This window comes from Stegostoma tigrinum, chromosome 47, assembly GCF_030684315.1.
Source record: "Stegostoma tigrinum isolate sSteTig4 chromosome 47, sSteTig4.hap1, whole genome shotgun sequence".
NCBI classification, from domain to species: domain Eukaryota; kingdom Metazoa; phylum Chordata; class Chondrichthyes; order Orectolobiformes; family Stegostomatidae; genus Stegostoma; species Stegostoma tigrinum.
In genome coordinates this window covers 2,378,583-2,400,481 of record NC_081400.1, presented here as the reverse complement: position 1 = coordinate 2,400,481, position 21,899 = coordinate 2,378,583, and the positions used below count along the sequence as shown (strand labels likewise).

Here is a 21,899-nt window from a genome sequence, read left to right as displayed (position 1 = left end):
TACTCCCAATCTTGAGAGTGCTGAAACCAATCTGTTTAAATCCATTTATTCTCTCCATTGGTTACAACCTCAAAACATTTTCTCATCAAACCCAGATTCCCTTTGACATGGTTATTTGTCTCAAGCCCCCAGTTAAAACATCTCTGTTAATAAAAGGCAAGGTAAGGGTCACTGTTGTCTTATCAGACCATTGAGCTGCTTTCCCACATGAGAGAGACAACTTAACCGGAGGCTCACCATGCCTCAGGCGAGGGGAAAGGTTGAGGAGGAGAGTCCTTCAGGGTAACCTCAGTAGTGCAGGAATTGAACCCACAAGGTTGGCGTCACTCTGCATTGCAAACCAACTAACTGGTCCCCCACCTTGTTAATAGTATTTACCCTAATTCATGAAGGCTGTTGCAGCGTAATGGTAGTATGCGTATCTCAAAGCCAGGGGGCCTAGGTTCAGTCCTACCTGCTGCAGTAGTGAGTGATAAATAACATCTCTGATCACGTTGATTAGAAAATATCTTTACCATAACGGGTCCATGACTTGCCCCTTCACTCTGTTCCTCTGATGTGGAAGTGTAAGGTTAGACTTGCCACCTTACAATTCAGGGGATCTTACTAAAATCCCAAAGAAGAAATAAACCTGGCAGCTCATCCTGAGCAGGATCAGGCCTGCAGGATACACAAAGGCAATCTTGGCGGAATCAAGGCCGTATAATATTTGCAGACATAAGACAGACCTGCTTCAGTACCATAAAATCTCACCATTACCCTTGAGCTCACAAGGATCGGTCTCCAGGAGCTTGGGTGTATGTCGAGAATACATGTTGGAATTGAACGACTGCCGTGTGCCCCACGTCCGTCCCCCGTCTCCCCCACCCCACATTTTCATCTCTTCAGTTACAATGTCCACAATTGTAACAGATGTAAGACTTTCCATTTTTCTGTGATCCGAATGGATCAAAATTCCTTCCCATTTACTACCGCTGCACACAATCTTAATGGAATCCAAACCCTCTTTCCATTCAAATTGTACACAATCCCAGTATATCCAAACTTGACACCATTGTAACCAAAGTCCTCCCCATTCACTCCCACCATACACAATCGCAACGTATCAAATACCTTCCACTTACTCCCACTCTGTACCATCCTAAAGGAGCACCTGGAGCAAGGAAGGAGAGAGAGAGAGAGAGAGATACAGACCAAAAATACGAAGACAAAACAGCCACAGGCTTGGTTCCTGGCTGGTCTGCTGTCCCAGCCCACCACGGTCTTCCGTGTTACAAACACTGGCACAGAGACACCAGGCAGAAGTCCATAAACTGCAGTCATTAATAAACTGTAATTATCAGTTCAGAAAGATACACATCTTCACAAAACCAGCATACATTTTAAACAAAAAAAAAAGATAAAGGTGCATGTGAAGATAGGGAAAAAATAAATTAAACGTCCACGTTGATACCTAGTTAGAGTGAGGTGAGGGGAGGCCAAAAAAAAAAACTAGATGCAAAAATTGATCCAAATCTATTCAAAATCCAGTTTATATGAAGTGGATTTAAGAGTCTGCAGGAGCAGGATACCCAGTACACGGGGCCTGGCAAGAGAAAGGGTTTGCAGTATTTGTCCATGTGTGTACAGATGTATACTTGTATGTACAGGGTTTAATTTATAATAAGTATATGATCCAAGGTTCCGGCTGAAGCCCATTCGTCTCTCAGGGAAAGAGGCAGCTATCGATAAGATGGAGTTTTCCCAATCAGTACAGCTTAAGTTGGTCCTGAAGCGTGTGGCACCTGCAAGGCTAGCCGTCCTCTTTGGGTGGGGTATACCAGCCTGTGGATACAAAAGTCAGAGTGCTAGATAGTTCTGGAAGACACTGCCTTCTCTCATTTTTGATATCAAACAGTGATCAACTCAATGTCAAATAGAGGCACTGCCATTGTACAAGTTCCCCATGGGAGAAAACACAGTTAGATCCATTGGGATTTATGGACGATAGGAACAAAGTCCCATATCCATTGTTCACAATCCCAATGGATTCAATATCTTTACCATGCGTTATGAACAATCCCAAATGGATTCTAATTCAATCCCATTGTCCACAATCCTAATGGAGCCAAACCCGTTTCCAATGTAAACAATGCCAGTACACCCGAGTCCCATTCCCATTATCCACAATCTCAATGGACTTGAACCCCTACCCATTCACTCCCACAGGGCTAGTGAGTGTGCACAGCAGCACTCCTTACACACAGCAGCTGAACACAATGCTTAAAGCCGTCTGATGCTTTTATTTTCCACAGCAGGCTTATCAATACAAATTGAGGCTGTGCCTTGAAGCCAAGTACAAGCAGCTTTAGCTAAGGTCACCCATGTCTGTTTATTTTACAGCTAGCAGATGAGAAATCTCGGCTGGAATCCTAGCAGGACACAGGTGAAAGTACACTGTACTAACCCAGTCTAACACAAGCCATTGTGCCGTAAATCATACTCGCTAGCAAATAATCCAGAATTATTGCTGCTGATCTTCATACACTGGAACAAATAGTGACAGGCCTGATTCCACAAGCACACTACCCCAGTGTTACACAGCAACAGTCCTGTCTCTACATTGTACTACATACCAGTGTTGTAAGGCTAAAAAGTAGTGTTCTCAGACCTAATCTAGAAATAAGGAACACGGTGCATTCTGTACTCTAGAAACATCTGAAAGGAATCACATTACAGCATTAACTTTGCACTTCAATGTCATCAGTGCCTTAAAGCACTCTGCACAGTTCATTGTTTGTTGGAGCAGTGACAGTGATGCAGGGAATTCCCACAACCAGAGGTGACTGACACTAGGTAAACTGTGTTCCAGCTAAGTGTCTCAACTGAAACCCCTTCCAGTTGAATTCCACAGGAGTTTGAACATTCCACAAGAGCCACTGAGACTGGCCATGGTGTCCAGCATCTCCTATGAAGAATGGCACCTCTAACACTGCAGCTGTACGCTTTTAGCTGCAATTTCATGCCACAACAATGGGTTCAATCTCTGAACCACAAGGCCCAACTATTAGGTGAAGACAAACAAGGCAGGCTGTGGTACTGTTACTAGACTGATAGAGATCCAGGCAACATTCTGGCGACCTAGGTTTGAATCCCATCGTGTGGGGGGGAAAAAAAAGACCAAGTGTAATGATAACCATGAAACTAATCATCATAAAAACCTCTCTGGTATTAATGTTCTTGAGGGAAGGAAATCTGCAGTCCTTATTTCATGACTTACTGGTATGACTTGATACGGGCTTGGTGTGCTGAAGGGCCTGTTCCAGGTGTGGTTGATGTGTGGTTGACCCAGCAAGATACCCCATTGCATCAAACCAAAGGGCTGAGACTTTGTGGAGCACTGGCATTGACTGAGGCACCAGAGATGACACTGGCATATTGTAGCATCACCACACTGACACCTAACATCTAGGGGCTACTGCCAAAAGTGGTAGATCAGTCCAACACACCAGTGAAGCCCAATGTTGTCGTACTCATGGCATCATATCTTACAAACAATGCCAGAGATGCTCCATTGCCACCCCTGCATCACCATATTACCCCACTCCCTGCACCAATACTCCTGTGTTGTTCATGTCAAACAGTAAATGGAGGAAGCGCTGAGGGTGTCAAGGGCAAAACATATTCTCTAGGTAGGGGGAGTTTCAGTGTCCGTCATCAAGAGTGGCTCACAACAACTGATAAGCCAAGTGTTGGGGAAAGTCAGAAGAACATAATTGACCTCTTCCTTGCTGACTTGCATCCTGCAGATGCATCTGTCCATGATGGTTTCAGCAAGAGTGACCACCCTACACTGTCATTGTGGAGACAAAGTCCCAACTTCACATTGAGGATACGCGCCATCACCATGCTAAATGGGACCAGACTTCCAACATATCTAGCAACACAAAACTGGGATCTATGAGGCAGTGTGGTGCCCTCATCAGCAGAATTGTACTCCCAACATAATCTGCAGACTCATGGCTTGGCATATTCCTCCCTTCAACCACAGCAAGTCAGAGGGTGGGAATATATGCAGTAACTCCCCTCTATCTCCCCAGTGCCTGTCCGCCATCTACAGGGTACAGTTCATGAGTGTGGTGGAATATTCTTTACTTGCTTAGCTTTACACCATCCAGGACAAAGCAGATTGCTTGATTGGTACCTAACGTCCCAACTCAAACATTGACTCCCTCTACCCAATGCTCATTGCTTGCAGTAGGTCCCACCTAAAGATGAGCTGCAGAAATTCAACAAAGTTCCTGAACAGTACATTCCAAATACATGACCACTACCCTCTAGATGAACAAGGGCAGCAAATACACAGGAACATTACCCCACCTCCCAAAATCCTCCTCCAAGCCAATCTGGACTTGAAAATACATTGTTGTTCTTTCTGGATTAAGACCGTGGAACTCCTGAACAAGACTGTGAGGGTGTCTACACCACATGGACTGCAGCAGTTCAAGGCAGCAGCTGACCACCACCTTCCCAAGGGCTTCCAAGGGTGGGTCATAAATGTTGGCCCAACCATGTGCGATGCCTGACACCCTTGACTCCACCCTCTCCACGAAGGTTTGTACCTATAGCCGTTGAGTCTGAACCGTTCAGTTGAGACAGTTTCAGCAGCTGTGGGTCCTGTACCCATTTCCCCCCCCCCCCCCCCCCCCCCACTACTGGCTAGGCCAGCATTTATTGCCCATCAGGCAGTTAAGAGTCAACCACATTGCTGTGGGTCTACGGTCATGTGGGGTCAGACCAGACAAAAGGTCATGAGGGAACCAGATTTTTCTGACAATCGCTTTATGGTCATTGTTAGACTCTCAATTCCAGATATTTTTTTAAAAATTGAATTTAAATTCCACCATCTGCAGAGGCAAATTCGAACCCAAGCCCCCAGAACATTCCTGGGTCTCCGGATCTGTAGTCCAGCAATAACGCCAATTGCCATCCCTTGTCAAGAAGCACCCAAGTACACAGAAACCTCAAGTGGAAAACAGACAGAGGTATGAGCGTGGACCGCGATGACAGTTTGTCTGTGATTCGTACCGTTTTTCTCGTGAATCTGAACCAGTGATTTGTAGGACTGCTGAGCCCGCGTGAGGCTGTATTGCGACTAGAAAAAAAAAAGAGGACATGGTTTGTTTCAAAAAAGACAGACTTGCATTGCCTTAGCACCTTCCATGGGCCTGGATATCCTACAGTACTTTACAGCCAACAGTCTTTTTTTCAAAGATGAAATACCGTCACTGTTGAAAAGAGGCACTTTTATACACAGCAAGATCCTGTACTGATAACAAGCTGGTAATCTGTTGGCGATGTGAGCAGGGTTTAAATACTGGTGCCAGGGAGGACTCACCCTGCTCTTCAGAATGTTGACAAGTTGATCTCTAACATCGACTCAACGGGGCAGAGGGTTTCACCAAAAAAACTGCCATGCACGTACATGGTGATGCCCTCTGGGCACTGCCTTGCCAAGTGACTGCTACTGCCATGGTGCTGAGGTGGTGATAACAACCCTGAGCTTTCTGAAGTCCATGGCATGGGTCCTGAATTTTGCCGTGTTCTGATGGAGCCACACTGGATTAAAGGATTGGGAGAGGAAAGAGAGTTCAGGAGTGAGGAGAGTGCACACAGACAGAGGGGGACCAAGGAGGAAACAGGCTCCATGGCACAGGAGTCACATTACAGCAGCTAGAACCAGGGCTCACAGACTCAGGACACAGGATAGGCTGTTTAGGACCGAGAGAAGGAAGCATTTCTTTACTTAGGGTGGAATTCTTCACCACAAAAGGCTGGATCACAGAATATTTAAAAAAAAAGGAAAATTTTCAGATTTGAAAAGCACAAAGTGTTATGGAGAGAAAACAGGAATATGGTAGTGACATAATGAACATCATGATCCTATTGAATGGCAGAGCAGGTTCAAAGGTCTACTTCCACTCCTCATTTCAATGAATGGCTTAGTATCCATTTTGCTGAAAGTGGCTGGGTTGTGGGGGGAGACAGCATATGGACGTACACGGAATAGCGTAGGTTAGATGGGCTTAAGATCGGTATGACAGGTCGGCACAACATCGAGGGCCATAGGGCCTGTACTGTGCTGTAATGTTCTATCCGAAAGACAAGGACTCCGAAGTTTTCCTATTACAGTGGGCACTGCGACGGTGAGGGGAGGGGGTTACGAACAGACACATCTCACCTTCTCACTACACAGTGGGCATCACCCAGCTCCCAATCTGACAGCCGCTCACCTTATTGGCTCCAAATTGAATTCTTGCTTTTCCTTTCACCAGCGTTGCACTAATCTGCATTATGACAGACTCGATAGAGTAAGCACTGCTCCAGCCCTGGGGCAGGGAAAAGCAAATAAAAACACACAGAACATACAGTGAGAGGGAGAGAAAAAAGTGGTTCTCACTGTGAAACAAGCAGGACTGCGCACCTAACGGGAGAGAAGAGAACTTTGCTCAGGACCTGGTGACATGCACACAGAGAGGTGGAGGGTCTCCTGGAATTCAGTGGCTCCCCCGTAGAATGGGACAGAGCAGCACCCCCGACCCAGGCGGCAGGCTGAAGCTCCCGCTGCAAGCACCCACCTTGGTGTCAGCCGAATACAGGATCAGACTGAATCGCGATGCCCACCACAGGCAGGTGCTCTTGACTCAGCCTTTCAGACCCTATCCTGCCCATTCGAGGCAGGGATGGTGCTGCTGGACCCTCCTGAGCAGGAGATGTTGTCCTCCAAGATAAGGAGGCTGCCACGGCCGTTCTAACTGGATACACAACACAGCGGGAAGTTCAAATCCCAGTGTGGCGACTTTAATTGGAATGTGAAGTCATTAAAAGGAAACCTTAAGCACTGATATCCTCCAGAGTCAGTCTGGCCCATCACTGCCCACTTAAGTTTCCTACGTAGTGGCTTTGTTGGAACAAACTGTTACCTTGTAGCACCAGAACAGACCATTCAGCCCATTGTGAGCCTTATGAAAGAGTCGTCAGATTGGTGGGTGGCGGGGTGAGGCCGCGCATGATTGCAGTATTTTGCTTCAGTTCAGAATGGTTACAGTGCAGGAGGTGGCCCTTTAGCCCATCATGTCTGTGCCAGCTCTCTGAATGAGCCCCGCATCTAAAGGATAGCGCAGACCCCGTGGGGTGAATTCCAAATCCTGCCAAAACCAGTTGGGACCCACAAGCAATGGATTTCCTGGTTGAACAGCCCACTTGGTGCTCACCTGTTTCGTCAGGAGCTCCATGCAAATTGCACCTCCTCCAAGGACATAGCTGTGGAAAAGAAAAAGGCAGTGAGGCCCTGAACAACAGACAGGCTTCTGGAACTGCAGCATCTAAACTGGAAGGGGAACCCTCAAGCCCCCTCCCCTGCTCGACAAGATTGTGGTTGATCTGAGCACAGCCTACTTCCTGCCTACTCCCAAAACTCATTAACCACCTTGAAGTTGACATCCAAATTAGAACATCAATCAGGCCCGTTAACTTAACTCCCCCTCAAAGACAGTGACTTCTGAACATGTCAGATCACTTTCTCCAGTACTGTCTCTTGTATGTTGCATTTAGTGTTCCAAAGCTTGCACAGCAAGATTATGCAAAGCATCAGGGTGGTTGAAATGTCACTGGACGTTCTTTCTTCGCCTCCTCTCCCCAGTGCCCAAGACAGGATTGTCAATCAGAGCACCTCTCTCAACCCATTACCCTTGTGGGAAATTCAGTATCCATCCAGAGTTTCAGCTCGAAACTTCAACCAAACATCACCCCTGACAATGTGTGTAAAAGCAAACAAATAAAAAAGATCGCAAGAGAAACTCAATGGGTCTGGTAGCACTTGTTGAGAGAAAAAGCAGAGTCAGCCTTTCAAATCTAGTGATATTGGATCAGAAATTGGCTAGCTGCAAGAAGACAGAGGGTGGTGGTTGATGCGAAATGTTCATCCTGGAGTTCAGTTACTAGTGGTGTACCGCAAGGATGTGTTTTGGGGTCACTGCTGTTTGTCATTTTTATAAATGACCTGGGTGAGGGCGTAGAACAGAAACGTACAGCACAGTACAGGCCCTTCGGCCCACAATGTTGTGCCGTGGAATAATCCTAATCCAAAAATAACCTAACCTACATTCCCCTGATAATAAAAAGTGTGAAGCTGGATGAACACAGCAGGCCAAGCAGCATCTCAGGAGCACAAAAGCTGATGTTTTGGGCTTAGGCCCTGCATCAGAGCATTCCCCTCAATTCACTGCTGTCCATCTGCATGTCCAGCAGTCGCTTAAATGTCACTAATGACTCCGCTTCCACGACTACCACTGGCAAACTATTCCATGCGCTCACAACTCTGGGTGAAGAACCTCCCTCTGATGTCTCCTCTATACCTTCCTCCTAACACAAGCCTCTGGCCATCGACTCTATCCATGCCTTTCATTACCTTGTACACCTCGATCAGGTCACCTCTCTTTCTCCTTCTCTCCAGAGAGAAAAGTCCGAGCTCAGTCAACCTCTCCTCTTAGGATAAGCCCTCCAGTCCAGGCAGCATCCTGGTAAACCTCCTTTGCACCCTCTTCAAAGCCTCCACATTTTCTGGATGTGAGTTTGCTCGCTGAGCTGGAAGGTTAGTTTACAGACGTTTCGTCACCATTCTAGGTAACAACATCAGTGAGCCTCCGACGAAGCGCTGGTGTTATGTCCCGGTTTCTATTTATCTGGTTAGGTTTCCTTGGGTTGGTGATGTCATTTCCTGTGTTGGTGATGTCATCACCAACCCAAGGAAACCTAACCAGATAAATAGAAACCGGGATATAACACCAGCGCTTCGTCGGAGGCTCATTGATGATGTTACCTAGAATGGTGACGAAACATCTGAAAACTAACCTTCCAGCTCAGCGAGCAAACTCACATCCAGAACCTCAACCTGAGCTACAAATCTTCTCAAAACTCGCTACCTCCACATTTTTCCTATAATAGGGCGACCAGAACTGGACTCAATATTCCAAGTGTGGTCTCACCAGGGTTTTGTAGAGCGGCAGCAAAACCTCGTGGCTTTTAAACTCGATCCCCCTGTTAATGAAAGCCAAAAAACCATATGCTTTCTTAACAACCTTATCCACTTGGGTGGCAACTTTGAGGGAGCTATGCACTTGAACACCAAGATCCCGCTGTTCCCCCACACTGCCGAGAATCCAGCCTTTAATCCTATATTCAGCATTTAAGTTCGACCTTCCAACATGCATCACTTCGCATTTACCCAGATTGAATTCCATCTGCCATTTCTCAGCCCAGCTGTGCATACTGTCAATGTCTCGCTGAAGCCTGCAATAGCACTCGTTACTATCAACGGCACCTCCAACCTTTGTGTCATCAGCAAACATACTAACCCACCCCTCAACCTCCTCATCCAAGTCATTTATAAAAACTACAAAGAGCAGAGGCCCAAGAACAGAGCCCTGCGGGACACCACTCAGCACTGACCTCCAGGCAGAATACTTACCATCTACAACCATTCTCTGCCTCCTGTCAGCCAACCAATTCTGAATCCAGACAGCCAAATCACCCTGTATCCCATACCTCCTGACTTTATGAATGAGCCTGCCGTGGGGAACCTTATCAAATGCCTTGCTGAAGTCCATGTACACCACATCCACTGCGCGACCCTCGTCAACCTGTTTCGTGACCTCCACAAAGAACTCAATAAGATTTGTAAGGCATGACCTGCCCCTCTCAAAGCCATGCTGACTCCCTTTAATCACGCTATGCTTTTCCACATAGTCATAAATCCTATCCCTCAGAATTCTTTCCAAAACCTTGCTGACCACAGATGTAAGACTGACTGGTCTGTAATTTCCAGGGATTTCCCTATTCCCTTTCTTGTTAGTAAATTGGGTTAGTAAATTTGCAGATGACACTAAAGTCAGTGGAGTTGTGGATAGTGCAGAAGGATGTTATAGAGGGATGTAGATAAGCTGCAGAGCTGGGCTGAGAGGTGGCAAACGGAGTTTAATGTAGAAAAGTGTGAGGTGATTCACTTTGGTAGGAGTAACAGGAATACAGAGTACTGGGCTAATGGTAAGATTCTTGGCAGTGTGGATGAGCAGAAATCTTGGTGGCCATGAGCATGGATCCCTGAAAGCTGCCACCCAGGTTGACAGGGCTGTTAAGGCGACATGTGGTGTGTTAAGTTTTATTGGTAGAGGGACTGAGTTGAGTTCCGGAACCAAGAGGTTATGCTGCAGCTGTACAAAACTCTGGTGCGGCCGCACTTGGAGTATTGTGTACAGTTCTGGTCACCGCATTATAAGAAGGATGTGGAAGCTTTGGAAAGGGTGCAGAGGAGATTTACTAGGATGTTGCCTGGTATGGAGGGAAGGTCTTACGAGGAAAGGCTGAGGGACTTGAGGCTGTTTTCATTAGAGAGAAGGTGGTTAAGAGGCGACTTAATAGAGACATAGAAGATGATCAGAGGGTTAGATAGGGTGGACAGTGAGCGCCTTTTCCCTCGGATGAGGATGGCTAGCACGAGGGGGCATAGCTTTAAATTGAGGGGTGATAGATATAGGACAGATGTCAGAGGTAGGTTCTTTATTCAGAGAGTAGTAAGGCCGTGGAATGCCCTGCCTGCAACAGTAGTAGACTCGTCAACTTTAAAGGGCATTTAAATGGTCATTGGATAAACATACGGATGACAATGGAATAGTGTAGGTTAGATGGGCTTCGAATTGGTTTCACAGGTCGTTGCAACATCGAGGGCTGAAGGGCCTGTACTGCGCTGTAATGTTCTATGTTCTAAGTCATACTGGACTTGAAACGTTAACCCTTCTTCTCTCTCCACAGATGCTGTCAGACCCACTGAGTTTCTCCAGCAATTTGTGTTTTTGTTTGCTTGTTTCAGATTTTCAGCATCCACAATTCTTTGTTTGACTTTAGAGTTGCAAAATTGTTTTTGCCCACAATTATATCTGGAGCTCTCTGAAGAGTTTACAAGCCTGGCTCAAATTTGCAGCAACGTTTCTGAGAAATAGGAAGGTCTGGCAGACTTGCAATGGAAATTTTGACTGGGACCAGAGTGGGTGCAGGGGAAAATGTGGACACTTTTAGGCAGCTTTCAGCTAAGTCTCACACGAAAGGTCATGGACAAAATTAAAACCACATGGGACTGAGTGAGGGAATTACCATCCTGGATTAAAAACCAGTTTAAAAAAAAAGTAGAGCATAGGATAAATGGATCATTCTTGAATCAATAAACTTTGACCAGCGCGGGGATATCCAAGGTTTGGACCTATGTACAATTCTTATCACCGATTTGGTTGTAAGGATTAAATACAATATTGTTCAAGTTTGCAGATAGCTCAAAGCTGGGCAGGAGTGAGCTGTAAGGGGATGCAAAGACACTGAGGAGATTTGGAAAGGCTACACCAGTGGGAAAAAATGGCAGATGGAATACAATGTAGAGCTACGAGAGGTTATCCATTTTAGTTGAAAAACAGAAATATTTCTTAAATAGAAGGAGTCTAGGAAGTGCTGAACTTCAGAAAGAACTGGGGTGTCCTTGTTCAGGGGCCACTGAGACAGTGTACAGGTACAGCAAATGGTGAACAAAGGGAATGCTGTCTTTATTAAAAGAAGTTTTGAGTACAGGAGTGAAGATGCAATTACTACAGTTAGATAGGACCTTGGGTCTAGATGGAGGCGGCACAGCCTCAGGATGATGTACAATCTAGGACTGAGACAAGGAGGAATTTCTTCACTCGGGTGAGGAATTTCTTCGTTTGGATGAGGAATTCTCTCCGCCAGGGTCTGTGCACGTTCAGTTATTGACAACGTTCAGGATTGATTTCTACATGTCAAAAAAGCAGGGCTACTGCGGTGAGAACAACAAATAAAAAAGTTTTTGAAATGAAAGGTTGACCATGATCGCATTGAATGGCAGAGTGGGCTCGAGGCACTGAATTTCCTCGCTGTTTCTGGAGTTCTTAAGAAAGCTGTAGAGTTTGTGGTGTGTTTGAACTGGAGACCAGCAATTTCTCCTACTGCAGGACACAGCAGCAGTAAAGTAACACATGGCCTACAGCCTATGTTCCCTACTGGGACTAGCGCTCACGATACACCCATTCCTAACACAGATTTACGGGGGGGGGGGGGGGGGGGGGGGGTGAAACAGTACTGTTACTACTTACCCTCCGGACAGAACTGGAGAAACCACTCTTACAAAGGGTGGGTCGAAAGGAAAGTTATCCTAGGGGGCAAGATAATCGTCAAGAAACTCAGCCCATACTGAAATTTCAAAATGACAAAGCATATTCATCTCATAACTCCAATTCCCATTCTTCCCCCACCTTCCCCCACCCTCCAGTGACTGTCTCCGCCCACAGTCCAACGTAGATTCTCGCCCGACAACTTCCCACCCTTGGCCTCCCCCATCACGGGCAAACCCACCCCTTGTCCTGCGTACTCTCTCTTCCCCCCTTGTCCTGCGTACTCTCTCTCTCCTCTCCTCTCCTCTCCTCTCCCCCCACCCCACCCCCCTCCACAGCCCTGTGCATGCACAAGGTTTCCTGAATCGCCGGTCTCCTGTTACCCTGCAGCTCCCTCACTGGCACCCCTCCCCTTCCCGGTACTCACTTTAAAAGAGAAATTTAACAAAATAAAGTCGATTCCTTCTTTCTCGCGAAGGATCTGGAGGTCATTATGCAAAGCACTGTCTTGATCAACTCTACAAGCAAAACAGCAACATGTTAGTCAAGGAGGGCAGCCTCTACAACCCTCACTGCCTGCCACAAATCCCTCTCCCCAACATTGTTAGAGCCTACCAGAGCTTACAGCTCACACTCAACTGGCCCCAGTGGACTTGAGACATGTAGGTGCCAGCTACTGTCCCTGCCCCACCCTCATTCCAAGTATACTGAGCTGCTGCCGGTGCCCGAGGGAGAGAATTCCATCAATACATCACCCTCCAAGTGAGGGTATTCTTCCATGAATCAGTTCAATCAGCCCCTTATACTCCCATAGTCCAAGGGGAGGTGGTAATTGGAGATTGGGAACCAGCTCTCACCTTCTGTGTGATCATACCTTTCAGCACATTTCCATGAGATCATCTCGGTCTCTTCTAAACTTCAGAGAACACAGTTCCACTCTACTCAATCTGATAGGGCAGACCTCTCATCTCGGGTATCAGTCTCAACAAAACTCAATGTAATTGCAACAAGATCTCTTTTTCTCTAACAATGTGACCCCATACCCCTTTCAGTTAATTCCCATGTTCCCTACCATCCCAGCACTGGCCAATCTCATTGGGCTTAAGACTGCAGCCAAATGCACCAGAATCAGGGGCCATCCATTGAGGACAGATGAGGAGGAATTTCTTTCCTCAAGCAGCTGTTGAGGCTGGATCATTCAGTATATTCAAGGCCAAGATAGATTTTTAAACCATCAAGGGTAAGGCTGGAGAGTGGAGTTGAGGATGATCAGATCAGCCATGATTTCAGACATTGGGGGAGCAGACCTGGTGGGCTGAATAGTCTATTTTTGTTCCTACATGGGTCATATGATCAAGATCATTCAACAGGAAAAGGAGAGAATGTGACCGGACTAGAGGGGGAGGATCAGGGGAGTTTCATCAGGATGTTGCCTGGGCTGGAGCATTTGAGCTATGAGAGAGACTCAGTAAGGCTGACGGAGTTAAATGGGACTCTGGGGCACATAGATAGGGAGAAACTTCTCCCCTTAGCAGAGGGATCATTCAGCATGGGGCTTAGATTCAAGGTAAACAGGACAGGAAGTTTAAAGAGGATGAAGCAGGCAGTGGGTGTCTGGGACACATGCCTGACAAGGGTGGCAGAATTGGACCATTAAGAATTATCATTTGAAATGTCATAGCCCTGGGTTAAGTGCTGGAAAATAAAACAAGAATAGATGAGTGCTTGATAACCAGCAGAGAAAAAAAAGGGGCCTTTTGCAAAATTGCTGTAAAGTTCAGTAATTATTATTACCCCTCTCCAGTGAATTACACCTCGCAACTGTAAAAACAGCATTGCTTGGGGAGAATCACTTACTTGAGAATCTTTACGTTCCAGTCGTATAGACTGTCATTGACAAGTTCAACAGCATAGTTTCCTACAGGCCAGAAAGATGAGAGAAGTCAATCAGCACGCTTTCACAGAATTCCTACAGTGTGGAAGCAGCCCATTTAGTCCATGCTGACTCTGTAAAGAACATCCTTCCTACACCACCCGAGTAACCCTGCATTTCTCATGGCTATCTCACTTACCCTGGACACTAGGGGCAACTTCAGCATGGCAAACCTGCACATCTTCGGACTGTGGGAGGAAAGCCACACAGATACGGGGAGAACATGCAAACTGCAAACAGACAGTCACTTGAAGGTGGAATCAAACCCGGATCCCTAGCACGGTGGGACAGCAATGCGAACCACTGAGACACCCCTGTGCTTTCTCAGAGGAGTGGTCTCCAATGTTTAAAAAGAAACACTGATTGGTTTTCTCTGCCTCCAAGCCAGACTCTCTCCCACACCTCTTCAACCTCCTCTACTTATTTAGATGCCAGTTCAAGCTCTTTCACTCTACATATAATGGCTACTCCCCGTTAGCAATGCCTGTGTAGGCACCAGCTGGATGATCATTATATTAATCCTGTCTGCAGCCAATCCAGTCCACTTCCAGTTTTTATTTAAACATGTAGCTAGCATTTAGTGCCTAAGCCAATTCCCCTTGGAACCGCTTGACCGTGCTAACTACAGATCCAGTCAAGGAGAGTCATACAGCACAGAAACAGACCCTTCGACCCAACCAGTTCATGCTGACCATTACTGCAATCTAAACTAGTCCTTCCTGCCTGCTCCTGGCCCATATTCCTCCAAAGCTTTCCTATTCCTGGACTTATCCAAATGTCTTTTAAACATTGTAACTGTACCCACATCCAACACTTCCTCAGCAAGTTCATTCCACACACGAACCACCCTCTGTGATACAAAAGTATTGCCCCTTGCCTTTTTTAAAAATATCTCTCTCACATATGTCAGAACAGGTTTAAGAACTTTGAGAAGATTTGTAGCTCAGGTTGAGGTTCTGGATGTGAGTTTGCTCGCTGAGCTGGAAGGTTAGTTTTCAGACATTTTGTCACCATTCTAGGTAACATCATCAGTGAGCCTTCGACGAAGCACTGGTGTTATGTCCCGCTTTCTATTTATCTGGTTAGGTTTCCTTGGTGTTGGTGAAATAGAAAGCGGGACTAGCACCAGCGCTTCGTCGGAGGCTCACTGATGTTGTTACCTAGAATGGTGATGAAACGTCTGAAAACTAACCTTCCAGCTCAGCGAGCAAACTCACATCCAGGTTTAAGAACACTACACTTCATTCTGGTGGCGGGGGGGGGGGGGGGGGGGGGGGAGTGGTTTTCCTCCCACACTTGCTTCATAATTCCATGTTTGTTTTAAAAATGAATTCACTTTAAATTCCACCAGCTGTCGTCACAGGATTTGAACCGGTATTCCCCACAGCATTAGCCTGGGACTGTGGGGAAATTTCCATTCATGTGCCTGTACCTACTGAGCTTCCTACCACCTCAGGGAATCTCAAGGTGGTACCTGCCAACAAAATATTTTTGAAGTGGTGTGTGCACATAGTGGTTTGAGCACAGCAAGCTCCCACTAAAAGCAACGTGATGACCGGACAGTCAAGTCAATTGTGGGACACATTTCATAGAATCCCTACAGTGTGAAAGCAGGCCATTCAGCCCATCAACTCTACACTGCCACTCCAAAGACCATCTCCCCCAGACACTCCTTTCCCCTAGTAGCCCTGCGTTTCCCTATGGCCAATCCACCCAAACCAGCACATCCCTGGGCAGTATGGGACAATTTAGCACGGCCAATCCACCCTAACTCGCATCTGGAGGAAAGCCATGCAGACACGGGGAGAATGTGCAAACACCACACAGACAGTCACCCAAGCCTGGAATCAAACCCAGGTCCCTGGCACTGTGAGGCTGCAGTGCTAACCACTGAACCACCATGCCAGGCCCAAGAAAAACGTTCTGAGGTAGCGGGCTGTGGCATCTTCTTGGTCGACCAGATGGGACCTAACCCCATTTCAACGGAAAGTCCTGCGACCCTGGCATCATGGCATTACCTATGGACCAGCAGCTCTGTATGCTTTACAGCAGGACTCAAACCCAGAATCTTTGCTGAATCAGAGGAGAAGGGAGTCATACACACACACACACCCCTCCTCCCAAGCCATGGAGGGAGGGAGTGAGCCCATCCGGCTACTTGGATCGGTCCTAACTCCGATCTTGCCGAGTCACAGAAAATTGTCTCCTTGCACAGGCAGACTGGAGAATGTGTGACAGTGCTCCTTTAGAGCACAGAAGGCCGGTGATAGGGTTAGGACTATAGGAAATAGGTACAAACAAGATTTAAAGGAGGTGGAACACAGTTTCATGTGATAGGAGGTGTGGCCAACTATGGCAGTGGGGGGAAAGAGACATAAGACAACTGGTGAAAGAACCAGAAAAATACAGAGAAGGTGGTTTCATTTTTCATGAAATGTGTGATCAGGAGCACGGTGCCCAAAAGGATGATGGGAAGCAGATTCAATGTGAACTTTAGAAATGGACTGTCGGGAATGGGCAGACAGAAGGGGCAATGATTGTAATCCAGTGGAACAAGGTGTCTGAATCCTCGCAGCACCATGTGGTTGAACAGCCTGCATGCTAGCTGCATGGATGGCCACCCAGCACAAGGAACTGCAAACACTCACTCCCCAGCAACAGGAGTTGGGGATTGCAGGGAATGGTACTAATCAGGTAGGAAAGGGGTATGCAGTGTCTTTTTAACATTGACTCAAAGGATGTGAGCATCACTGGTTGGTCCAGTGCTTATTGGTCATCTCTAACTGTCCCTGGAGAAGGTTATGGAACATAGACACACTCAGAATATCATTAGGGAGGTAGCTTCAGGATCTTGACCCAGCGACACTAAAGGAATGGCAATGTATTTCCAAGTCAGGATGGTGAGGCTGCATGGCCTTCTAGATAGTAGTGGTCATAGAAAGCATCTTCAAAACCGAAGGAGCCTCGGTGAGTTGCATTTTGTAGATAGTGCACTCTGCTGATGAGTGGAGATTTGTGGATGTGGGGTCAATGAAGTTGGCTGCTTTGTCCTGGAGAGCATCAAGCTTCTTGAGCACGTTGCTGAAATAGGGACAAGGGCAGCACTTACTTGGGAGCACCACATCCTGTAAAATTGTCCACAAAGCCACTCACTGCCCTTTCATGGAAATGTATGGCTGTTCCTTATGGTGTCGCTGGGTCAAAATGCTGGAATTTCCTCCCTCACTAGCACAATGGAGGTCCCTACACTACGTGGACTGCAGCAGTTCAAGGATGTAGCTCGCCACCACCTTCAAGGGGCAGTTAGGGATGGGATAATAGAGGCTGACACAGCCAGCAACCTACACATCCCTTGAATGAATTTAAACAGAAAAATTACCGTATTGCAGATGATACCAAAATTGGTGGTCTCATGGACAGTGAAGAAGGTTATCTAAAATTACAAAGAGATCTTGATCAATTCGGTTAATGGGCTGAGGAGCAGTAGATGGAGTTTCATTTGGATAAATGTGAGGTATTGCATTTTGGTAAAACAAACAAAGGCAGTGTTTATACAATTAATGATAGGGCCCTGGGGTGTGTAGGACAGAGACCAAATGGATCTAGTACATAATTCGTTGAAATTTGCATCCCATACAGACAGGTTGGGTAGGAAGCCAAGGTGTTAAATGCCTTCATTGCTCAGACTTTTGAGGAAAGGATTTGGGACATCATGTTGAGGTTATACAGGACGTTGGTGAGGCATTTCCTAGAGCACTCTGTCCAGTTCTGGTTGCCCGCTATAGTAACAATATTATTAAACTGCAGAGGGTTCAGAAAAGATTTACCAGGATGTTGCCAGCAATGGAGGATTTGAGTTACCAAAATAGACTGGAAAGCCCAGGATGTTTTTCTCCTGGAGAGTAGGAGGTTGAAGGGGGACCTTAGAGAGGTTTGCAAAATCATGAAGGTTATGGAGGTGGTGTCTTTTCCCTAGAGTGGGAGAGTTCAAGATTAACCGCCATATTTTTAAGATGAGAAAAGGATTTTAAAAAGGACACAAGGGCACATTTTAAAACACAGAGTGGTTCGTGTGCAGAATGAGCTGCCAGAAGAAATGGCAGATGTAGGTAGAGTTACAACACTTAAAAGACATTTGGATAAGTCAGGAATAGGAAGGGCTTGGAGGAAAATGGATCAAGCACAGGCAGGTAGGCTGATGTTTTGGGGTCTAGGCCCGAAACATCAGCTTTCCTGCTCTTAAGACGCTGCTCGGCCTGCTGTGTTCATTCAGCTCCACAACTCGTTATTATAGGCAGGTAGGACAAGTTTTAGTTTGGGAACATGGTTGGTGCGGACTGCTTCCATGCTGCATGACTTTATAACTCTAAAGACAAAATCCTGGGCTCAAAGCTAACAAACAATTTAAGTCATTGGAAACTCCTTACCCGCTTTAAAACTCTCCGACCGGTAAATATCCCGGAGCTCTTTCATTAGTCGGTCAGTGGCCTGAACAGAACCAGACACTGCCCCCTGTGAAAACAAAAGTGAGCAGAGGACAAGTCAGCAACAAAACCTTTAACCTCATCAGCATTACTAGATTCAACACCCTCCACCTTCCACTCCCTCACACTGCCGAGTGTCTCTTCCCAGAGCTGCCACTGCCTTCTGCTGGCCAGCTCTCTCCCTCTTGGCTTACAACAACTTGCATTCGTGTAGCATGCTCAGGACAGCAAAATTCTAAGGCACCTTGTGAGAGCACAAGTCAGGGGGGGAAGAAACAAAATCATTTGATGAGTCAATGGAGCAGGCGTTAGGAACAGGTGTCCAAAAGCTCAGTTTGAAGGACTGGTCTTAACAAGGAGAGACAAAGAGAGGGAATTCTGAAGGTACAGCCGTCAGTGACAGAGGAATGGGAACAAGGAAAATGCACAAGAGGGGTTCAAGTCCATACTCCCTGAAAGTGGCCACACGAGTAGGGAGGGCAGTAAAGAGGGCGTATGGGACGCCTGCCTTTATTGGTCGGGGAATTGAGTACAAGAGTCAGGATGCTGTGTTACAGCTTTATGAGACTTCGGTTCGGCCACGCTTAGTGCATTGTGCTCAATTCTGGTCGCCACATTTCAGGAAGGATGCGGAGGATTTGGAGAGGGTGCAGAAAAGGTTCACCAGGTTGAGAGGGTATGAGCTATAAGGGGAGGCTCTGGATCTGTGGAGGCCGAGAGGAGATTTGATAGAAGTCTGTAAAATTATGAGTACATAGACAGGGTTGACGGTCAGAATCTTTCTCCCCCAGAGTTGAAATGTCTAATACTGGGAGGGCACGTATTTACAGTGAAGTGGGTGGGGGGGGGTGCGGAGAAGAGTTCAGACGAGATGTGAGGGACAAGTTTTTTTTTAAACTAGGGATAGGGGTCTGGAATGCCAGGGGTGGGTGGTGGAGGCTGATACGATAGGGGCGTTTAAGGGGCTTTTAGATAAACACACGAATATGCAAGGAATGGAGGGATATGGACCAAGGGCAGGCGGACTGGATTTGTTTCATTTGGCATCATGTTCGACACAACACTGTGGGCCGAAGGACCCGTTCCCGTGCTGTAGGGTTCTATGTTCTAGATGGTAGGAATGCAGAGATCTGTTTGCCTCCTCACAGGGTCATCAGCTGGGCACAGGGGATAGTGAGGCTCACATCAACAAGGTGGGGAAAATCAGCAGTGTGATCACTTGGTGGGTGTGTCTGTGTGGTGGTGGTGAGGCAGGGGAAGCATGCAGACGGTGGAGGAATCCAATCCCCACCTCCGCCCAGAAGGTGCCAATTCTCCCAGGTGGGCAGAAGTGAGCACTTTGATCACCCAGCACCCAAACCGCACAGTGCCAGCAGTAACGGGAGCCTGGGATCTTGCTGCTCGGGCTTTGTCTCAATGCTAAACCGCCTCTCCCCAGAGCGGCCTTTAAAGGCCTCACAGGTGCCAGTACCCAAACGGAACAGCTACAGGAGAGGCTCGCACTGTAACTCTGGGAGTTACAGACACGTACGTTTAGATAATCTTGCCTCTGGTTCCTCTTTATCTTCTCTAAGATAGCCAGGTTCTCCTTCCCAATGCCTTCGTCTTCTGATTTCTTGCCCTCTGCGGGCTCTTCTTCCTTCATTTCATAATGATCCAGATCCTCGTTGTCCTGTGGGAGCAGATGGAGAGCAGTCAGCCCGAGACACACGCTGGCAACATCAGTGCAACATCCTCCAAGTTTTCAGGCTACCCCCTGCCCATCCTACCAAATCTGGCCACTCCCTGTCAAGCATTACACTGTTTGAGCCGTTCAGTCGCCCTCTCGCCCCCCCCCCCCCCCACCCCCCCCCAAACAACCGACTCAACTCCTCTCCCCCTAGTGCGTTTATGCAGTTTCTACCACTTCAGTGCATCTCCTCCAATGGCCTTGACCATTCCCACTGGGAGAGAGTTTCACATTTTCTATCCATCCTGGGATTTCCATGGGAAGAGGTTCCTCCTGAATTCACATGTGGAGAACCCCACTGCCTCGGCTCTAGTTCTCCCACACCTGTGGAAATGCCCGTGGCCACCCCAGATATCCCCAAAATAAGGGGCTGAAGGAGCCTCACCTCCGCCATCTCCTCATCTTCCTCCTCGGATGTCACGTCATCCCGGGTGCTCTGGAAGCAAGGGGAGGAGAGGGAGAGAGAGAACACATCAACTCAATACTGAGACACAGAACTTGAACATTCAGCAGTGGAGTACCACAGCAGGCGTGATGGTGGGTTCAAACAGTGGGCAGAGAGGCTCAAAGTCATTTCCCAACTTCTGGGTTCCAAGAGTGTCGGGTGGGGGTCAAGGGGCTGACGGGATTAGGACAGGCAAAAGAAATCACACAGATTTACGGAGATCTGGCAGCTCAGGCCCCCAGCCTGTAAAGCAGGAGTTTCTGCTGCTGCTGCTCTTCACCCCAGTTCCTCACCGCCCGAATCCCACAGTCACTGCACCCAGAGGTGCTAGAAACAAAGCTCACTCCGCACACCCAGGCGAACGTACCAGATCGATCCCATGGCCGTTACTTCCTTGAAGAGGAGCACTGGGTTGGTGGGTGTCCCAAAAGCTAGTATGTATCCCTGAGCCAACAATTGCTACCTCGCCGTGTCACACTGCTCGCGGGATCACACTGTGCAAACCGTACAATTTCTGTGGGACGTGCCGAGGAACGGCCAGACCACCCCATCACATTCTCTCTCTGTCTCCGTGTCTCCCTGCTGACCACCATGTCCACCTACACTAGCCCCACGCCCCCACCACACCTATCCCCATTCCACATTACCTGTTCCGTTGGTAAAGGCTGATCCAACATTTCCACATCCGGGTGCTGCGGAAGGTTGTAAAGTTTGCACAGGTCAGAGATTATTCGTTTAAAGTGTTGAAGAAGCTGGAGAGAGACAGACACACACACACACACACACAAATAGAGAACGTATCAATACAGGAAGGCTGTTCAGCCCATCCAGGGCTTCCTAACCCTGGCTGCCTGTCTCGAATTGGACACTGCTGGGCAGATTTTTAAGCTGAGGTCTGAGGCTATTCTAGAAGGAACCAGGATTAAGAAAACACCAAACCCATTGATCTAACCTGGACACACCTCCTTGATCTTCAGTCTCTTTACCCACCAGAGGACACAGATTCTCCCCAGCCACCCAAGTTAATCCTTCTGCAATTTTGACACCGTCTGTGCGACCTGTCCCATTTGAATTTTCAGTGGGAGGACCATTCTGGAAA

At 47.4% G+C, this 21,899-nt stretch overlaps 1 protein-coding gene across 2 annotated transcripts in view; it reads right to left on the bottom strand.

Annotated features, from left to right (window-relative positions):
* Positions 1-1,314: 1,314 nt before the first annotated feature.
* The window catches only part of LOC125449764 (ubiquitin-conjugating enzyme E2 Q1), a 35,063-nt gene continuing 14,478 nt past the window's right edge, over positions 1,315-21,899 (bottom strand). The window contains exons 3-13 of one of the 2 annotated variants that reach the window (XM_048525652.2): positions 21,448-21,492; positions 20,741-20,791; positions 20,158-20,298; positions 18,570-18,654; positions 14,067-14,127; positions 12,637-12,727; positions 12,192-12,250; positions 7,254-7,302; positions 6,273-6,368; positions 5,068-5,134; positions 1,315-1,824 (exon numbers count right to left, since the gene is read on the bottom strand). In XM_048525652.2, the coding sequence (XP_048381609.1) occupies positions 1,793-1,824; positions 5,068-5,134; positions 6,273-6,368; positions 7,254-7,302; positions 12,192-12,250; positions 12,637-12,727; positions 14,067-14,127; positions 18,570-18,654; positions 20,158-20,298; positions 20,741-20,791; positions 21,448-21,492 (777 nt within the window). In that variant the 3' untranslated portion in view covers positions 1,315-1,792. Of the gene's footprint in view, positions 1,825-5,067; positions 5,135-6,272; positions 6,369-7,253; positions 7,303-12,191; positions 12,251-12,636; positions 12,728-14,066; positions 14,128-18,569; positions 18,655-20,157; positions 20,299-20,740; positions 20,792-21,447; positions 21,553-21,899 lie in introns of both variants that reach the window. The other variant, XM_048525651.2, reaches the window with a different exon arrangement.